This window comes from Zootermopsis nevadensis, unplaced genomic scaffold (assembly GCF_977971745.1).
Source record: "Zootermopsis nevadensis isolate Lab colony 2312 unplaced genomic scaffold, Znev_1.0 Znev_ptg000023l, whole genome shotgun sequence".
NCBI classification, from domain to species: Eukaryota; Metazoa; Arthropoda; class Insecta; order Blattodea; family Termopsidae; genus Zootermopsis; species Zootermopsis nevadensis.
The window spans coordinates 7,884,526-7,906,451 of NW_028259155.1; the positions used below are offsets into that span (position 1 = coordinate 7,884,526).

At 38.3% G+C, this 21,926-nt stretch overlaps 1 protein-coding gene across 10 annotated transcripts in view; it reads left to right on the forward strand.

Moving 5' to 3' along the window:
- The window catches only part of Itpr (Inositol 1,4,5,-trisphosphate receptor), a 100,302-nt gene that overhangs the window by 53,426 nt on the left and 24,950 nt on the right, over positions 1-21,926 (forward strand). For 4 of the 10 annotated variants that reach the window (XM_087354571.1, XM_087354564.1, XM_087354563.1 and 1 more), the window contains 9 exons: positions 5,953-6,021; positions 6,725-6,845; positions 7,432-7,574; positions 8,591-8,778; positions 10,267-10,378; positions 11,201-11,251; positions 17,797-17,908; positions 19,531-19,763; positions 20,194-20,332. In XM_087354571.1, the coding sequence (XP_087210697.1) occupies positions 5,953-6,021; positions 6,725-6,845; positions 7,432-7,574; positions 8,591-8,778; positions 10,267-10,378; positions 11,201-11,251; positions 17,797-17,908; positions 19,531-19,763; positions 20,194-20,332 (1,168 nt within the window). The remainder of the gene's footprint in view (positions 1-5,952; positions 6,022-6,724; positions 6,846-7,431; positions 7,575-8,590; positions 8,779-10,266; positions 10,379-11,200; positions 11,252-17,796; positions 17,909-19,530; positions 19,764-20,193; positions 20,333-21,926) is intronic. The other 6 variants (XM_087354566.1, XM_087354572.1, XM_087354567.1 and 3 more) reach the window with 3 other exon arrangements.

Below are 21,926 nucleotides of genomic sequence, written 5' to 3' on the forward strand. Positions count from 1 at the left end.
ATAAAGGGGTAGAATGCACCTTCATACTATATGCCTTGTAATTCATTGTTTATAACATTCTTAATGTTTTTCATTCAGTAATATGTAATCTTAGCAGTTGGTACAGAATTTGGTAAACAAAGAAATAAATTAGTGTAATATTCGTAGCATGCTTCTCAGTTGAGGCAAGTTGAGAAATTTTAGCACTTTCATAGCTGAAAAAGTCATGTCCGCTAGAATGTCCTTGATTTGCAGTTTTATGGCAGCCGATTACACATCATAGACTATGAACATTGTGATTATGGCCTATTTTAATATCCTATTCCAGCATTTGATTTCAACGTGTTTGAACATCCATGGAGATAGGGGCCGTAGCATTGTATTACACAGACCTTACAAATTAAAATTAGATATGCTGTACAAAAAACTAGTTTCCCGAAATCTTTATTTTCTGTGACTCATTAAGTCCTCGTGTCCATGTTTATCCATCTGTTTGGTTTCACATACCGTGTTGTTAAATGTTTTATATTTTAATTAATTAAATTGATTAAGTATAGTGGATCATGTATTATGTGACCACTTATCTTTGAAGGGCTGGTTTGAAATACCATTTGATGCCAAGTATCTTGATTTTCTTCAGTTTTCCGGGTGATTAGTAGTATAGTAAACAGTCACTTCACCTCCTGTCCTCCTCACTTTGTATATCTAACATGAAATATGGTCTCCATAGACCTTGTAGCAAAGGTGTGGGATGTAAAGGTATAGAATAAATTGTAGCGTTTGAAAGCAGAGCTTTAGCAAGGCAAGGAAAGAAGAACACATAACGTGCAACGCCCAGTTTGTGTCTCGGACGTTGTAGTGTACTGAGTCCACGTGCACAGACACAGGATTGTATTTGTACTATTTATTGCTAAATTAATTTCTTTTTTTTTACAGTTTTTATGGGGGTGCTGTTTTGCAGCTTCTTTTGACGTCTGTCGTCGTTATATTGACAGTAACAGAAGATTTAATAGCTATTAATCTTTTATCATACAAAATTTCTTATGGTCTTTGTAGTGTGCAGTCATTTATCATTGAGTGCCAGATAATTTGCACATGACTGTCTCACATTTTGGGCCCTTCTTTGTTTTGACCAGACATTGTAGTCTGGTCACAACAAATATGTTTCCTCTTGGACTTAAAATGTTGAGAAATTTATAAATTGATTGATTAATATTGCCCATTGTATCAGAAAGACATGTAATAGAACAGGAAGAAGAAAATTATAATATTATTTGAATTTTTTGAATTTGCAAAATTGTAAATGTGATGATGATGCATGAAAATCTGATATCTGAAATTACTTCTGATTAACTTTGGGGATTTTAAGCAAAAATACATTTTCTTAGATTATAATAAACAATAACATATCAACAGCATTGACCATTGACCATTGACCATTTTGCAGTCATATATTGACATTATGTTGACCTTTCTCATACCAACTGTTGACAGAAATCGGAACATGATATATGATCTTCTGCTATAAGAGCAATTTGAAGATTGCTGTCTTCTGGGTTGTTGCACGGTGTAGTCTGGTAGATATCCACCAACGTTTCAGAGGTCATGCTGCCTCCATCATCAGGGTGATGAATGAGCCAGTCGAGCGAAAAGGGCTAGGTTTGTAGGGACTGGACAGTGAATGGAGTAGCCTAATCCTAACCAATGGGAACTGGTGTCAGATCAGCCATGGGTGTGGGGACGGGGAACCAGTGGGAGTGCATGGGCATCATGGGGTGTGTGAGAGAGAAAGGAGAGGTCCAAGAATTAGACCTTTTGAGGGCCTCGGGGAGTCCATCCGGTGAGTCACCGGACATCAGCAGTTGGGTGGAGAGTGGAAGCGAGCACAGGCCGGCGCCGGAGTTGATTTTGGAATGGGAGATATTAACATAGCAGAGCTTAGGGCTGTGAAGGATTAGGCCTTTGTATAATTTTTTTTATAATTTAACAATATTTGATTCTCTGAACTTAAAATCGACAAATTATTAAGCAGACAAATAGTGGTATGGCACATCTGTCCTTGAAGTTGTGCCACTTCCTCAGTATTATAATTTTCTACTTGCCACAAAGTAGAAAACTTGGCATGTTTCTTATAACATTTTTTAAATGTTTTAATATCTCTCAAAGATTTGTCACCACATACAACTTGAGAACACGTTGTGTTGCTGTTGTTGATAAGGAAACAAAAATGAGTGTTGCTTCCAGTGGTATAGTACTGAAGATCAAGATTACTTTGGCACCCCAAGAAATTTTTAAAATTTATGTACTGATTTGTTGTGTGTATTACAAGTAATTATAAGTATGTGGGGCGCAGAAATATATTGTGCACACTGGAAAATGCCTTGCTGCAGCTCTGTGTGAATTTTGAATATTCTGTATATACTACAGGGTAGTTGGCTGCCATCTATTACTCGGTGCATCACATGACAATAGCCTACTGCGGCATAGAAGTTTAAAAAGCAGTTTTTGGCAAGAACTTCGTGCATGAAGTCATGCTCCCGACAGAACTGAAAGCACAAGATTGATTTCTTGTATTGTGTGCTTTTGTATCATCTGAAAGTGCATACATAACATGAATCTAAATATAATCGTAATGATATGAGGGAACATGACACACGTAATTATAGTGACAGTGCAGAATGCAATTGAATGAAGAATCCTTTTACAGAGGAGCTTTAGCTGTCATGCAAACCCACAAGGAAAACAGTGCTTCTGTCATTTCCATGCAATGCTTTATGTTGTCTTGCAAAAAACACACACCGAAGTTGATGAAAAGTGTCTGCAAGGTGATTAAACCATATCTCCTGCCCAATGTTTCGAGAGCAATCTCTGCTCTCGTCCTCAGGGCTGCTGGGTAATCGGTCCATTCCTTTGTTGCACACTAGCTGATGGGAACTGGCAGTGGATGGCAGGTAGTAATGTTGCTGTGGATGAGAACGGAGATTGTTCTCGAAACATTGGGCAGGAGATACGGTTTAATCACCTTGCAGCCACCTGACGCGGCTTGTAACCCGAGAGTCTTTCATCAACTTCAATCGCCATGAAAGCTTCACTTTATACATGCTGAATTTGATTGTTAATCGGTTTTTAATTAAGGAAACTATACAGTGAATGCTATTGTGAAATTTGTTATCGAAGCTTATTTAGATGATCGTTGGAAGTTGAATTGGAAGAAGACACAGTGGCTGGTGTTCTGCAAAATTCAGTCAACTTACAACTAGGATACTAGATAACCAGTCATAACATAATATTGTCCCCTTAATAAAAGTAATAAAAATTTAATTTGCATCCGTGTTCTGCAGTAAGTCACTTTCTCATCCTGTCTTGAAGTTTTATTTTTGGTTAACTTTTTATTGGCATGCAAGACAAAGCTTTCCTACGCGTAAGATATGAATGCAGTATGCTGAAATTTAACTAACATGCAACAAATTTATAGGTTGACTGAGTTTTGCATATGAGAGACAAATCACCATAATTTCCATTTCTTTAGAGCCTGTCTTCTCTGAATTGAAGTTTTAATGCTGTTTTGTGGGTTTGTGACCTTGTTATCTTTCTGTATACAGTAAATTATTGCTTATCCATGTCTTATGCGAAGTGTCATCATCTGGTAAAATACATTTTCTTATGCAAGATATCAGTGCTGAAGTAAAATTTTACATATAAGATTTAAATCTCTCATGGCAACTGAATGCTGGAAAATCCTCTCAGGTGACCAGTTCTGTCAGTTCAGGGCAGAAGTCTGCCATTTCAAAGACTTTCTCTTTCTCCATCATCAGAGAATATTCTGATCAGTAAGCGTAGCTGTGTCTGGACAAAATATTTGTCAGCGTTCAGGTATGGCAGGGCTACATCTGTCCACAGTTATGTTAAGCAACACACAGATTGGTTGGGACAGATTGTAATAATCGAGGAATCTCCCTCTTGTCATCTGCCTACAAAATTTTATCCAACATTATTCTGACGAGGTTGACTCCATATGCCATTTAAATTACTGGTGGTCATTGGTTGTGGGTTCCAAAGTAATACATCTACGACTGGTCGAATTTTCTACTTTCCCTAGATACCAGACAAAAAGTTTGAATACAATGGCACAGTCCATCAACTATTTACAGACCTCAAGAAAGCCTATGACTCAGTTAAAAGAGGAGCTCTTTACAATATTTTGCTTGAATCTGGTGTACCTTAGAAGGTAGTCAGGCTAATTAAAGTGTGTTAAAATTAAACCTCCAGCAAAATTCGTGTAGGTAAACATTTGTCCGATATATATCCTATTCAGAATGGCCTGAAATGGAGATTCTTTATCACCACTGCTTCTTAATTCTGCCTTGGAATATGCCACCAGGAAAGATAAAAAATCAGGGCAATTTCTAATTGAATGGGACGCATCAACTTTTAGCCTATGTTGATGATATTAATCTGTTGGGCGATGATATAAATACTATAAAACCAACAGTGGACATCCTTTAGAGCTAGTAGGGAGGTTGGTCTAAAAATAAATGCAGAGAAGGTAAAGTATGCGTTCATGTCTTAGCATCAGAATTCAGGACAGAACCAAAATATAAGGATAGCTAATGAATCGTTCGAAAATGTGACAAAATTGAAGTACTTTGGGACGACACTGACCAGTCAGAATGACATTCATGACGAAATCAAGAGAATAGTAAAATGAGGGCATGCCTCATGTCATTCATTCTAAAAATATTTGTCCTCCTGTCTTACATAAATAGGAAACTAAGGGTTAAAATACACAAAAGCGTATTTTTGTCAGTTGTGCTGCATGAGTGGAGAACTTGGTCTGTCACTTTGAGGGAGGAACAAAGTTTAAGTGCCTTTGAGAACTTGGAAGACAGATCATGGAGAAAACTGCATAAAGATGAGCTTCGCGGCCTCTACGCCTCACCTGATATTGTTAGGGTGATTAAAGTGAGGAGGATGAGGTGGGCGGGACATGTGGCATGCATGGGAGAGGGGAGCGGTGTTTACAAGGTACTGGATGGGAGGCCTGAAGGGAGGAAACCGCTGGGAGGACCTAGGTGCAGGTGGGAGGATAACATTAATATGGAGTTTAGGGATGGAGGGAACTGGATGCAGCTAGCTCAGGATAGAGTACGGTGGCTGGATTTTGTGAGCACGGTGATGAACCTTTGGGTTCCATAAAGAAAGTGGGCTATTCTTTGACAAGCTGAGTGTGCAGTCGACGTTTCAAAGAATTGAACAAACACGGATGGGTCAAGAGTGATTTAGAGGGATTATCGTGCTTAAGATGAGAGAATATGATTCATGACAGCTAAGAGGAGGCTGTGTCTGGAGAGGATGTCACTAGTTTTGGTCGCATTGATGACAGCAACTCTTAAGCAAATGGTCCATCATTGGTCAGTGGCTGTCTGTGAAGGGGGGCATCAATTAGGTCCCTGAAACACTGGACATCTGCTCCAGATTGACATAGCTGATCACCCAAGGTCATTTTGTCGCCTTGTATGTTGCCACTGAATTTGTTTTAGTTTAGGTGGAAATTGAAATCAGTCTGTCTTTAGTCTTTTGGTCATTTTACACACAAGAAAACATTATTTTGTGTTTCTGTATTATTTTATTAGACACCAATACACTATATGGAATTATACATGAGTTTTAGTATTAATTATTTGCATGTAATCATGTTCTTAATAAACATAAAAATTGTGAATAGTTTGAGATTATTATATGTGGAAGGAAACAGATTATTAATAGCTTGTATCTTATGGATTTTATTTTGGCATAGATGGATAAGCGGTTTTTTACTTGTTGTGTTCTGTGCTGATATGTATTGGAATTACATTGCTTTATATTGTATAGTTGAGCTTCTTGAAGTGTACTTATGCATGGGTTGTGTTGTCGAACTAACTAATTTTGTGTTGCATGATGTGGTTGTCGTGGTATTGGGTATGTGTTCCATAGAAACATCTGATAGAGGCCAGGATGTACTGGAGTGAAAACACTAGCGCCTTCAACCAGGATACACCAGCAGTAAGTATTACTGTGGCATTATCCTCACTAACCTAACGATATGAAAAGCAGACAAGTCAAAAAATAAAGAAGAGTTGGGATAAAATTATGAACTCTGTATAAGGAAGTTTACGTACAAGCAAAGCAGTCTATACTTTACTGTGCAAAGCCATCACCTAGTGGCATTAAGTAGCTGCATGGGCATGCATAAATAAGCCAGATTCAGTAATTGATTAAATAAATATGGGGCATGGATGAAATTTTGACTCTCAATGTTTTATTGCAAATGCAATTAACATTTAAAAGTTTTGGAAATTTACGAGAAGTGATGTATATTATATGTAATGCAACTTTTGTCTGGGACGTATGTTGAGAGTTACAGCTGGTTAGCTTCCGTAATGAACAGAACTTGCCTCATAATATTTTATTTAAGTTGTTTTTAATAATTGTTATAAATTATGTGAATTATTATGTTGTGGTGCATGCTTGTGTACACTAAAAAGTTATGGTAACATTTGTCACATAATTTGTAGTTGTCCCCAAATATGTAGCTGGAACTAACAAGTTTAACACTGAAACAAACAAAACAAAAAAACTCAGACTAAATAACTTAAAGATATGATGTAGCATTTCAAATATAAAACATATATTTTTTAAAATATGTTGTAATTTAATGCCACCATCATTACAACAAAAAATAACTACTTCTTATTTTTCTACCTAGACGAGGCAACCCGTTTTTGTACAGCTGCTCCAGGCCGCATTTCGAATGTTACAGTGCACTTGGCTTGTGGCATCACAGCGCTTTAGTGTTGAGAACTGTGTTCGTACTCTGTCTGAAGTCGGTAAGTTATAACATTAATTTACGATCACTTGACACTTACGAAGTCTGATAAGTCTCCTAATAATTCCTTGCTGAAGGAGTTTAGTTCCTTTAACCCCTTCTTTTATTATCCCAAGATATATTAGGCTGATATTTTTTAATATTAACCCAAGTTAATTCATGTTATCTCAGGATAATTATCAACACAGTTTACAGATGACAATTTGTAGTGTGGTTAAATATTTTTCATCAGAACACATTCCAGTGTTTTAATTTTTGTGGGTGTATTTCACGTATGGGACAAAATTTTTAGGAAGGGTCATATTTTAAGAAAAAATTAATCAGGGAAAGGGCTAATTATGTCTTCATGTATGTAATACACTTTTAATAAATCTTTAAACTGGTAGTGGAATTTTGAAGTTTGCAGATTTTGTCTTTTCTGTGAAAGCTGTTAAGAAATTGCTGCATTCATTTTTGTAGCTGCTGTTAAGGAAGTGTTGGACATGTAAAGCAAAATCACAGGAATGTAAGTATAGGATTCACATTTAAATAAATGTATGAATACACATGACTTTGTGTTTATTTACTTCATAATTTGGTTTTGACAGCAAAGAGCAGAGGTATTGCCATTCCGTCAGACTTGGAGACGCAGGTTGCATCTCTCTTCAATAAAGCGGCGATGCTTTCACGCCAAACCAGCAAGTGGCTGCAGGCCGCCAAGACTCCAAAAATGGAACGCTCTCAGTCTCAGGTTAGTTTCCAAAAATTATTGTCTTTACAACAAATTTTTAAATTAAACTTTTCTGGAATGAATAGTAAATTGATTCTGACATGAGGTAAGTTCAGTCCCAAACAGATAATTTTATAATCACATACTCCACGAATAAAAATGCTAGCCTTGAAATTGCAGTAACAGATTTCTGAATGCCCTCTTTCTCATGTTCTTTGTTAACTGCTTATAAATTTAATTTTTATAATTGTAATACCAAGCTCTTCATTCCTTAACCCTTGCAGTCCTGAATTAATTTATGCAATCCAAAATATATTTTTCATAGATACTTTCTAGTTACGACTGTCAAAATTGCATACTTTGATACATTTTTTTAAATGTACATTTTGTCTCAGAGGTTGCTACCAGATACAAATGGGACATGTGCAAATCACACATTTATATACAGTAGATCACAACGGATGTGAGGTTTGCTATTCTTTAGCAGTTTTCTGACATAATTATATTTTCCATAACAGCAAATAACAGTACAACTTCTTAAATAAAACGGTGACATCGTATATGATCTGAAGGTTTTATGGCTACTAAGTATAATGAATTCTTCTCTGGATACCAGCCGTGTAAGGCAATTCAGTGGTGAAAACACCAACATTTCGAGAACCATCTTCACCCTCATCCTCAGGGTACTGAAGTTTGAACTGGGGATAAGGATGAAGACTGTTCTCAAAATGTTGGTGTTTTCTCCATTGAACTGCCTCACACGGCTGGTATCCATAGAAGAATTCATTATAATGACATCATAGCTGTCAGCAGTTCAGAATTTTCTTTGATGTAATTGTGGATGGATCTTACTAGCAATTGGTATAAGGTCTTATGAAGCCCTTCCAATGAAAAAAATGTTTTTTATGTACAGTTTGTAGCAAAACTTATTGTATGAGAGTGTACAGTCAGTGTTTTCAGTCGAGTGTACTTCTGGTCATCTGTAATTTATATTCATGGCGTTGCATGGATTGAAGTGCAATGCTTTCATATTGCAGCTTATGAGAATGGACCGCAGCATTATCGAAGGGCTGCAAGACATCGTTTCGCTTCTGGAGGACCAGTTGAAGCCGCTCGTGCAGTCTGAACTCTCTCTTCTTGTCGATATTCTCTACAGGCCAGAGCTTCTCTTTCCACCAGGAACCGAAGCAAGGAAACGATGCGAAAGTGGCGGCTTTATCAGACGGTAAACTGCACTAAGTGCTCTAGTTTACTTATTAATTGTTTCAATGGCATAGTCTCCATTGCTGTTGAAAGTTCTAGATACTTGTAATTAACCTTGTGTCCTGATGAAATTAGTCATTTGTCCTTGCTGGTAGTTTATGTAAATAATTTTTTGTAGACATTCTGGCCAAAGCCGGTGTAGCTTAACCAGTACAATGACTGGCTATAGACTGGATGACCGGGGTTCTATCCCTGACGGGGGCAAAGGATTACTCATCTAGCCTCTGGATCCAGACCGGCTTTGGAGCCCACCCAACCTCCTGTGCAATGGGTACCGGGGTTCTTTCCCAGGTGTAAATTGTGGCCAGGGCATGGTGCTGACCACTCACCCCCATCTAGTGCTGAGGTCAAGAATGCGTAGGTGATATAGCACCTCTCCCCCCAAGCGATCTACATGGCAGATAGAGGGACTTTCTTTATGACGTTATGGCCCCTGTGATTTGTGTTCTGAATCCTGTCTGAACTCAGTTATAAAAGCTGGAGACTTTAGACTTGCTAGATGTTACTGGGGCTGGTTACGATGGGATTCATACTGCATTTACATAAATAATTCATATGTGACAGTGCTTTATATTACAAATAATTTACATTATTTTTGAACATAGCCATATTATTTCTCGAGACACATCTTTTGATTCACTGTCGCTGTTACAAAAAGGTTCTTTTAGTAGTCACACAACTGTTTCTGCATCATAATCTATATCTCTTCATTAGTAGGGAAATGTTTGCACTTCTAATGTAATGGTGATAGTCAGTTAATGTATGGTTCTGTGTATAATCTGGATTTGGGGAGAGGAGGGTCCACATGAATAGTTCTTCGGCATTTATGACTATTGCCAAAGAGATATACAAATGCCATTTTGTTTCCATCTCCACAAATTTACAGTATTTCTAGTTATTTATTGTAGATCACTTCTGCAGGATGTTTGTGGCTCTGATTCCCAGTGTGCAAGAGACGGTGAACACGGCCTTTCAAAGTAATAAACCACTCAAAGTCTGTTGAACTGCAGTGATGAAGGATAACAGCACTCTTTGCTAGTTTATTTCATTTCAGACTGAACTGGTACACCCAGACTTCTTACCTGTCACAGTTGGTGCAAGAAAAGTGTTCTCTTCTGATTCGGAGTGGGCCGATAGTGTTCATAACTCACAGACACATGTTAATTTATTGTGTAAACTGACATGACACCCAGTAGTGTGTGAACACACTTTTAAATCTCAGTTTCTTGTGATCCAAAGCAACAGCTATTTGGAATTTCATTGAGGTTATTTAGAGTTACTTAGCATTTTTCCCAAATTGGTTATTTGGAGTTACTTAGCATTTTTCCCAAATTGGTTATTTGGAGTTACTTAGCATTTTTCCCAAATTGGTTATTTGGAGTTACATAGCATTTTTCCCAAATTGGTTATTTGGAGTTACTTAGCATTTTTCCCAAATTTGTTGTTTCAGGTTAATTAAACACACAGAAAAGTTGCTGGAGGAGAAGGAGGAGAAGCTATGTGTCAAAGTCCTACGGACTCTGAGAGAGATGATGGCCATCGACTCTGAGTGTGGAGAGAAGGTATGTCATACTTCACAATTAAGATGTTCGTGTGCTGCAGGTATAACTGTTGATGTGTATTGTTTGGTGGTACAGTTGCGTACACGTGGGGATGTAGTAACCAGTGTGTTGAGTGTTGAATTCACATACAGTTATTGATTTAGTGTTACAGTCATCTCTTGGTTGAAACTCAAAGATTTTAAGTAAATTTGGTATGAATTCTTTAGTTACAAAGTGTGTGTATTGATTATCATGACGCCATGCTGTAACTTGATAAAACCTAGAAGTATTTTGCAAGTGAATCTCAGCTGTCAGGATTGATGGGACAGTCACATCATTTGACATTCTGGTCCTTTGTACGTGTTTCAAACAATTTTATGTTGCTTTAACCGTTGAAACAGCGAGCCAGCTTACAAAATTCACTTCACACATAAGTATTTTTAAGAGTTAAGCCACCTAATATTGACTTGAAATAGGTCAAATGAACAGCACCATTATGTAGAAATGTAGAATACTTTTCAATGAAATTACAAGATGTCAGAGTTGTTTAAAGATCGATGAATGTGTGGCCCCCCCTACTTCTTGGTCGAGGTCATTGAGGTCTACGTTCACACTGGAATGTACATCTCAGTTGTTGTGTCTATAGCTAATGGTGAAGGATTCCGTTATGTAACTCCCACAACAGGCCATAAGGCCCGTACTGGAAAGGAAGAAGACGCAGAAGTTAATGGTGAAGTAAAATTTTAAAGTTGTGTTGTGCCATAGTAGGTAATATGTATCCTGTATCATACATAGATATACACTTACATACAAAAATCTCCATTTTTCCAAACATGCTGTCAGTGTGACGAACCTATTATCAGCAGTGATCGGGAGGTAGAAGAGCTAACGCGGGTATGATTGTGGCGCCACTGCTGCCTTTATGAGTAACATTGTGCAGCATGTTGTATTGCTCTGTATCCATTGTATTGTTGCACTCAATCAGTAACATCGCTTTGTAAGTTCTCTTTCTTCCACACAGCTGTTGGCTGCCAGATATTCTGTGTTTCTTTCAGTGGACTCTTCAGTATCTGAAATACTTGTCTTTGTGTCAGAATCATGGAAGTGCATGGTAAATTGTTCTGGAATGTTATTTGCGTCACACACTTTTGTGGAATTTGAAGTCCACCTTCAAGAAATATTTACAACACCTGTTCCTTCAATTTATTTTCATATGGAATGCAGAGTAGTTCTGTCTGTGACGAAAGTCTAACTGAAGGGTCTCTCAAAAGGGAGCAGTATATAGTCCCCCCCCCCCCCCCCCAAAAAAAGGAACAAAGTTGTGAATGTCATATGTTGCTGTAATTACAGTCACAAACATGAATTTGTGGTACTTTTCAAACGTGATCTTTTGGGGATAAAAAAAAAGTGTCTGAAATTTTCTGCATTTTTTAAAGTTATTTGTATAGCTCTTGAACTATATGAACGTACACTGTGATCTGCGTTTCTGTTTTGTAATCTGTGGTGTCATACTGTGTCATTCATTTGTGTTATTAAGTATTTCATCATCTATGGTGCTTCCGCTTGTTTTCGGGCCATGACCTCCCAACTTCTTGATCTTTTGAAATGTGCATTTCTGAGTAGTGAGTAACCGGCCCACTGACACTGCACAATTTCTACTCAATCCTGATTTGACTGCTAGAGCCATCTAGTAGTGAATCAGGAGAGACTTGGGTGAGAAATAGCCGCTGAATTTTGCTTATGAATCATCTCGTTCATGCTCGTAAGGTTCTTTTACGTGCCGTAAATCTATGACATGTGACCGCCAGCTTTACTTCTCCCCTGAAGGAAGTTGTGCTATCGTTTTTTATCTCCATTAAAAATCCATCGACCTCAGCCAGGATTCAACCCGCGAACCTTGGGTCCACCGAGGGCGATTATTAAGTAATTATGTTGTGGATTTTCACTGCTGTAACAGCACACAGATGACATTCACGTGCGCAATTGAAACTGCTCTGTCTTTCATTTTTTTCAATACCCTTCACGGCTTTACTTTATGTGCTTGGCTACCATATGGTCAGCTGAATGTGTGTCTGTAATTTTTTACATTGCCAAATATTTTAGTTTCATAATTATTTAATGTCCTTATGGATGTTAGAACGTATAAATTACATGTAAATCAAAAACAGAATAACTTAAATTATTTGTAATTATACAGAGTCAACAGTAATGTATTGTAAATTGTTTGAACCACTGCATATACATGTCAGTGTTGGTCTTGTGGGTTGTAATGATATGTGGGCTTGTAGGTAGATACCTGTGTTTTAGAGGAACATCCTGCCTCCATCTTCAACTCTGAAGATGGAAGCAGAACACCAGCACTGACATCTTACCGCTGTGATAACCTCAGATCACTATGTATACATTTTGTTGGTATACTGAATCAGATGCCACGACCTTTCTAATGGAACAAAAGCAAAATCATATTTCTAAAGATGTGTAAATAATGTGAACAAAATGACACAAACAGTCTTTACCGTTAATGTGAAGCAGTGAGGACAGTCTGATGTTTAGTGCTCATCTTTTTCTTGCAAGAATATAAATTATTTCTCTGGCTAACATACCTCTGACAATATGTGGTCTAATGAAAGAGCTGAGCTACACATCCAAACTACACAAGAGAGAGGAGTGACTGCTTGCATACTAGAATACACTGAAATGATCAGACAGGCAATGAACTCTTGTTTGGAGCAAACGAGGCTATGCTTCGGAAACCGTGGCAGACATTCCGAGCAGTTATAAGATCATCACCCTGTTGATGGAGGCAGCAAGGACCTCTGAAATATCGGTAAACTTCTACCAGACTACACAGCGCTACAAGCCAGAAGACAGCCATCTTTGTACTTATCGCCATGAGAACCTCAAATCCTAGTTATAAGATGTATATCACGAAATGTAGCAATGCATTTATCTGCGTAATACTCTCATTTATTTCTGCGTGCATCCTTTAATGACCATAGCTAAGCAACAGTTGGATATATGACCAATATTTTATTGATATCTTTCACCCGATATGGACTCCTGAATCTCGCACACGCTCAAGCGCGCACACCCACTGTATTTAATCACTGGCTTGTTGAATACCTACAAACAGAAATGGTTATGGTAGTTTTTCTGTAGATTGTGTGTTTGTACCTCACTAAAAGTGTGAATGTAGGTATGCATAGTTTTGTGTTCTGCTATGTGTTTGTTCGTATATGTGGTTAAGATTCTACTCTCAAGTACATAACATCAAGAAACACTATTTTCTTATTCACACATTCATGTATTCAGCAACACACACATATATCTTTGTATCATTCATATGTTTTATTGTAGTTCTTGGCTTGCATACAGAAAATGGATTGACAGCAGGTAAAAGTAAAGTAAAGTTTGTCCCACTACGTGCCGTAAAGGCGCTTGGGGTGAGTGGAGGTATAGCTTCTCTCTTTCTTGACCACGGCACTAGATGGGGGTGAGTGGTCATTGACAGAAGGTGGTGACTTAATATTTGAACATTGTGTGGATTTTTTTATTTCTTTGGCAGATGTTGTCATTATATGTAATTTCAACAGCTTCTGTGTGATTGCTGTAGCACTGTGTTTGAAATATAATCACATTATGACCTTTGAGTCTGATTCCAGTTTTTATCAGACACCGTCTTAATCTCTGAAATATTCTGTCAGAAAAATACCTTCTCAGCACATGTCTTAGAGAGTTGTGTTATCTTATTTGTATACAATGTTTTACTTTCTTAATTGTGCAGTGTAGGAATTTTAAGTTGGTTTGTAGCGCCATGTAGTCTGGTAGAAGTTTACCTACATTTCAGAGGTCCTTGCTGCCTCCATCATCTCATCGCCCCAATGATGGAGGCAGCGAGTATCTCAGAAGTGTCAGTGAACTACCAGACTGCAAGGTGCTACAACCCAGAAGATAGCCATTTCGTACTTGCTGCCGCGAGAACCTCAAATCCTACTTAGTGTAGGAATGTGTTTTTATTAAATATGTTGTGAACGATGAAATCTGTTTTAGTATAATACCGCTGATAAATAATTAATAATATTGAAAGATCTGGAATCAGATTTTTTCCACTTCGTAAAATTCTTCTGTTTACTAGAATATCTTTTTTGTGTGTTTTTATGCATTCATTTGTAGTGTTTTGTAATTTATTACTTAGGGGCTCTGTACATTATAATGCCATTTTTATTGTCAAGGCTCATGGCTGCTGGTGCACTAATAATCTTCATGGCTGTAGTAGTGCATTTAGAATTATGTAACTCCTTTCATTACTGGAGGTGAACTCAATGTACACAAATGCAGCACTGCATTTCATAAGTCTCACTGAATTGAGTAATTGAAATTGTTTCTCAAAACTTGGATTAACAAATTTCCTATAAGTCTCCCCATCGCTCTTTGTTTTTGAAGTTAAAATTCTTGCGTGTTTCTGAGAAGTAGAATACTATCATATCGTCTCATATAATATAATGCTTTGTGGTGATTAAAGCATCCAGTTTACTGTAACAGTTGGCATAGTGTTATGGCAGATACATTCTATTTTAATTTGTCTTTGATCACCTGATATATATTTAAAAATGCAGTAAATTAATTTACTATGGCTATCAGCCTTGTGAAATGGCATAACTGTTATGTATGATAATCTGTACTTCTCAGTGGAACAATGAGTTATGAAAAGAGTTGCAAAGAACGAAACATTCATCCAATGGCACTACAGCCCAAGTTTGAGCCTTGGCCTCCTCCAATGTGGGAGGTTTCCTTCTCTTTGAAGTGTGCATCTCTGAGTGGTGAGTGACAAGCTCTCTGCCTCTGCACAATTTCTACTCAGTCCTCATTTTGTCTGCTAGAGCCATCTAGTAGAAAATCAGGAGAGACATGGGTGAGAAATGGCAGCTGAATTTTGCTTATGAAATATCTCGTTCATGTTCGTAAGGTTCTTTTACATGCTGTAAATCTATGACATGGGACCCCTCCGAAGGAAGTTGTGCTATGGATTTTTATCACCTTTAAAAATCCATCGACCTCGGCTGGGTTTGAACCCGCGAACCTTGGGTCCAGTAGTGAGCACACTAACCACTAGTCCACCTAGGGCGACAAAGAATCAAACATACCTTCAGTAATTTCAGGTCACTGTCAGATTCACAATTGGGCGAACTTTGGTCTGGAGAAAGTACTGCATGGCATGAGTTAGATTAGAGGCTGTCTGAATCCCATATCTGTTCTTAGAATGGTGGTAATGGGAGTATTTACTGAAGCTTGAAGCAAGCCACGTTCCATACAGCTGGTCACTGTAATGTCACAGCTCATGTTTATTTTACCATTTATATGTTAAAATTATTAAACTACTGCTTGTCTCTCAGTTTTTATTTCCATAAATAAGTAAAATCATTAAACTTGTATTTTGGAGAACCGTGGAATAAGGAGAAATTAAACTTTAATAGATTCATCTTTTTGTGTAGATTTCTGTCTTCTGGGTTGTTTGCGCTGTGTAGTCTGGTCGATGTTTACCAACGTTTCAGAGGTCATACTGCCTCCGTCATCGCCCTGATGGCGGAGGCAGTATGACCTCTGAAACGTTGGTTAACATCGACCAGACTACACAACGCAACAACCCAGAAGACAGAAATCTTCATACTCACCGCTGTGAAAACCTCAAATCTTATATCTTTTTGTGTGTTGATCATTAGTTGTTGACATTCTGTATACACAACAGTTCTTAGTTATAGTTTCAGTGTTTATTAAGATCAGATATATATTTCGACCTTAACTGGTCATCTTCAGGTGGTTCTCTTTAAATGTTCGAAACTGATGGATGTGACTGATAAATTGTATACATTTTTATTCTGTTGCTGACCACCATGTAATGGACTGTGTCTTGAGCAGGTTACCTAAATTAGTAGAGCTGACTCTCTCAGTTCAAGTGTAGCTTTCCACAAGAGTAACGACATCCACGTAGCCCTCGATGCTTAAATAGGTAAGCTGCTTAATATTAGCAGCGGGAAATATGGACGTTAATGAACATTGAAACTATAATCAGAAATTGTTGTGTAGGCAAACTGTCAACAACTAAGGAAAAGTCAGTTGCAAATTACCAGAACATCTGTGACCTATTTTACGTTTATGAACACTACCACCATCTGCTCACAATTATCATGCAGTTGGTACAAAGTTTTAAGCAGAACACAATATGTACTTGGGTGGGCGGTGTGTTTCTTACTTTGGTGTTATGTTTATTGTGCAAATAATTATGTGAGATAACCCATGAATATTTTTGGACTTACAGAGATCTCTTAACGTTTACTGTACCCTTTTAAATCACCAGTGTTAGTAAGGGATTACCAAGCTAGCAGACAGTGTAGTGGCTACAGGTACTTAAAAGGTTAATATCATACTATGATCAGTTTTGTGTAAGTTATTCAAAATTGTAAGACTTGAGGTTCTCACAGCGGTGAGTATGAAGATTTCCGTCTTCTGGGTTATTGCGCTGTGTAGTCTGGTCGATGTTAACCAACGTTTCAGAGGTCATACTGCCTCCGTCATCAAGGCGATGAATATGCCAATAGGGTGTGAGGAGATGGATTTATAGGCCTGGGAAGTGAAAGGTGTAGCCTACCCCGAGCCAATGGGAGTAGGTATGGGAGTGGACCAATGGTAGCACGTGGGCGAGAGTGGGAGAGGGAGAGAAAGTAGAGAGAGAAAGGTGAGTTTGGTTGTATGGATAAGGGGCCCTGAAAAGGGCCGAGTTAGTGGTCTGGTTGGTTCTGGCGGCGCACTCTTGCTCGCTCTCGGAGTGTGTGAATAAGAGGCTTCCATACAACCAAACTCACCTTTCTCTCTCTACTTTCTCTCCCACTCTCGCCCACGTGCTACCATTGGTCCACTCCCATACCTACTCCCATTGGCTCGGGGTAGGCTACACCTTTCACTTCCCAGGCCTATAAATCCATCTCCTCACACCCTATTGGCATATTCATCGCCCTGATGACGGAGGCAGTATGACCTCTGAAACGTTGGTTAACATCGACCAGACTACACAGCGCAATAACCCAGAAGACGGATATCTTTATTCAAAATTGTCTCCTGAATGTGAGAGGAACTTGTTACAGTGACAAAGAAAGGATCAGCATCAATTATACGTATGCTAACTCACTTGTTTGTTGTCTTCAAAGCAATTCCCTCCAGGTATAATAAAATGGAAGCAAGTTGTACTTACAGCATAAATTAATATTAATTTTGGTGAGACCAAAGGTTGTACCGTGTTCCTCTGGATGACACTGGTTAAATACTCTGCACACATGTATTTTAAAATGCTTCAGTTCTTTGTTATGTAACTGTTGTACTTCAGTACTTGTTTATATCGGGACAGTTTGGTTTGTCTGATGCAATTGTCTGAATACTGTATCCAGGGTGACGTCCTTCGACACAGCCTTTTGGTGCGGTACTTTGGAAAGTCCTTCGTACAGAAAAAAGAGACGGTGGAACTGACTGCACACCCCCCAGTAACACATGGACCTGGAGGTGAGTTGGTACCTTGCTTCTTAGTTTGTGGTTAGGTTAGGTTAGGTTAGGACAGTGAAGCAACAGTGATCTTAAGTATGTCTCGGATTCTTCATTCTTAGTCCATACTTCACAGCAGATATAATTATTCTTATTATCTATAAAAGTTACACATCAAAATCATTTGATGTGAAAGTATATGATCAGTAATTCATTGGTAATTGGAATTTGGATATTTGCCTGGTGGATCTGCTTTCTTGTGTAGCTTTTCACAATGACTTGAGATGTCCGTGATTGACAGCCATTGATATACAGTTCTCTTCCCCTTCCCGTTGGCTTCTTTATTTATAGGTTTGTATCTCCTCTGTTTTATACATTATGTTGTGTGTTGCACTACTAATCACCATATTATTTTTTGTTAGTAACCTAATTTAGGGATTCTTTCGCAGTTCTGCAGTTAAGTAAACTGTTGACTACACGAGTCTTCATAAGAGTCCGAGAAGTCATAGTAGCTCAGTACAGTGCGAATTAGTTGGGACAAGCGAAGGAACGCTAAGTCCAAGCCCTGCAATGGACACGCAATCCCCCAAACACCCACCCAAGGTCATGTTTTGGGGATGTTTCACAGCTTCTGGGCCACAGAAGCTTCACCCCATTGAAGGAATGATGGACAGCAAAAAGTACATAGGCGTTCTGGAGGTGAAAATGGTCCCAACACTGCGGAAGCTGTTTCCTAACGGCGATGGGGTATTTCAACAGGATCTGGCTCCATGCCACAATTCTCAGCTTGCTAAGAGCTTCTTTACCCAGTAACATTTGAAGGTATTGGAGTGGCCAGGAAATTCACCCGATCCAAACCCCATTGAAAATTTGTGGGCCATTATTAAAGAGCGTATATCTAAGATGGATTGCACGACGAAAACCAAAATGATAGAAAGTGTCATGACCCTGAAGTGACGGAAATGTGTGGAAAGCTAGTGGCATCAATAGTTGAGAGGGTGAAAGAAGGAATTAATGCTAAGGGGGGTCACATTCACTATTAACTACACTATTAAACAAATAAATGTTTTAGTTGTGTCTTTCTTACTGTATTTTCCTATTGTCCCAACTAATTTGCACAGTACTGTATATTAAATCTTGGAAAAAATAATCAAAGAAGCTGTAAGGGTAGCCAGACATTATGTAACATATATTAGTGATTGTATTCCACAGAATTTATACTAGTTTTAGTACTTTCTTCAAAATGTATTATTATAGGAATCTCAAATTTTTAATGTCAGATGTCATTTTAAGTTCGTTACTTGTTAGTGATTTGTAGAACTCTTGTTATGAAGTATAGAGGGCAGTGTATAAGCCATGAGAATGGCAGAATTATTTTAGTTACATTTACAACATTTTAGAATTTATAAACCGAAATGTGTAAACTTTGTTGATGTTGGCATTTCGGGGTTGAAACACTGTATGAAGTTCTAGGTATATACCACCATTTCAGAGAAACTTCAGCTCTGAAGATGGAGAAAGAATGTTTATCCAAAACATTGTTATCTTCTTAAAAGCCCACACATCTTTTCAACCTAGAAGACCATCTTCGTATCCACAAGAATATCAAATCTCATCTATAAAACGTGTCTTAAATTTCACAGCAAAGTTGTTAAGCAGAGCAGGTAGAACACTTCATGATGTGCAGAGCCATCTGGACCGTGAAGGTGCGTCAGATTTGGTTGTGGAACTGGTGATCAAGTCTGTACATTCTCCTTCAATCTTTGTGGAGGCGGTTGAATTGGGCAGTGCATTGCTGGAGGGTGGAAATCCCATCATTCAGAAGAGCATGTATAACAAACTGATGGGTGGCGATCTGAGTCAGGCATTCTTCAAGGTACGCTTGCAGTTTGTGCTGTGACACAGACAACATTGTTATCAACCATGATAATTAGTTTTCATATTAGTGAGTGCGCGTGCACAGAGGAAGGATGTTCCCGATGTCTAACTGATCAGAAAATAGTCTAAAGATGTTTGTGGATGAAAATATGTGAATGTCGGTGTTGCTGAACACGGCTGTCTTGCGAGTTGTTGTATCATATAGTGTGGTACAAGTTTACTGACATTTCAGAATGTCAGTGCATCGGTAAACTTCTACCAGGCTACACGGTGCAACAATCCAGAACAGAGCCGTTTGTTGTACTCGCCACTGTGAGAACCTCAAATGTTACTCAGTGTTGTTATTTCCCAACACAAGTAAAATTAATTAGACTTTTATGCAGCTTGCATTGGTTGTGCTGTTTAAAGAGAAATAATGCCCCGTTTAGGTGTTCTATGACAAGATGAAGGACTCGCAGCAGGAGATCAAATCAACGGTGACTGTGAACACGTCCGATATTGCTGCCAAGGCTCATGAAGATAAGGAACAGGTCAGAGACCTGGAGAAACTTGCCAAGAAGAGGGGCGGTAAGTGCTTTGCGTGACTGTTGCTTTCGCTGTGGTACTTGGTGTGTGATCGCATGACAAGGAAATTCATTCTGACGGATGAGACAAAAATTCCTGAGGACGAGGACGAAGATGGTTCTCGAAACGTTGGTGTTTTCTTCATTAAGCCACCTTACACGGCTGATTGCCCGAGAAGAATTTGTTAGACAAAAATTCGTTATATGTAAGTAGTTTCAGCCTGCAGTAGATTTAATATTTGCATTTCTTTTGATTCTAAGTTTATATCCTCTGTTCTGATGTCAGTTCTGCACCAGTGACTAATGCTGGCAAATTTTGTTTCATTACACCGTCTACAGAAATTTGGCAGTCAGATATTTTCAAGTGTTCTTTACACTTTAGTCTGAGTCTGAGGAAGACATTTTAGTCCTGTCCATTCTGTCTTGTTTAAAAATTTAAGTATCTGGGAACAACAACAACAAATATAAATGAGGTCAATGATGAAATTAAGAGTAGAATTCATTTGGGGAACGCTTGTTTTTATTCCATTTAATATCCAAAACACTGAAGATCAGAATATATAAAACAATAATTTTGCTGGTTTCCTTGTTTGGTTGTGAAACATCGTCTCTTTCTTTGAAGGAAGAACATAGATTACAAGTGTTTTGAAAACAGGATGTGGAGGAAGATATTTGGACCTAATAGGGATGAAATAAGTGGGGAATTTAGAATTCTGCATATCGAGGAGTTGAGTGAATTGTATGGATAGTGAAATCTAGGAGGCTCTGATGAGCTGGACGTGTAGCACACTTGCGGGAGGCAAGGGGTGCATATAGGATTTTGGTAGGGAATCCTGGAAATGACCACTGGGCAGACCAAGAAGGAGATGGGAGGATAAGATCAAGATGGATCTTAGGGAGGTGGCCTGTGAGGATGGCAGATGGATGGAGTTGGCTCAGGATCGTGGCCAGTGGCGGGATTTGGTGTTGTCGGTGTTGAACCTGTGGGTTCTTCTACCAGGGAGTTAGTTAGTCAGTCCATTCCGTCTTACAGCCAATATCATGCTACCATCTATATATCTATATGTGGATTTTTTAACTACACATTCTCCTATGTAATAACTTGTGATTGGCTGATCAGTTTTTCATGAAATTTTGTATGGAATTTATACCGACGGAGACTTCTGTGCCAGATAATGTCATACAGCTGGTATTACCAATGTGATATAAGCCTATTCTGTTGAAGGAAATGGATTGTTGAGATCTCTGATAAGTTAATTATTGTATTTCCATGGATGCGTGTGCATTTATCTTTAAATGTATTACCTCTATGTGAGAACATTCACAATTTAATGATAGCAAGTGGAATGTTGCTTTTGTTATATCTTTCCAGTTATGTTCTGTAAGTTACGCTTTATATTTATTGCTTATATCATTGGCATATATTATTTTATGGTGTTTCTGCTTGTAGCTGCATAAAGAGGCATGTCCTTTATTACTGATGTGCAAATTAGGCCGCCTTCATGTTACTAACCAGAATATGTTGTCGTAACTGTTGAGGTATCTGATCCACAGGAATTGTTATTCTGACTCAATATTTACTACTTTTTAAACGTATT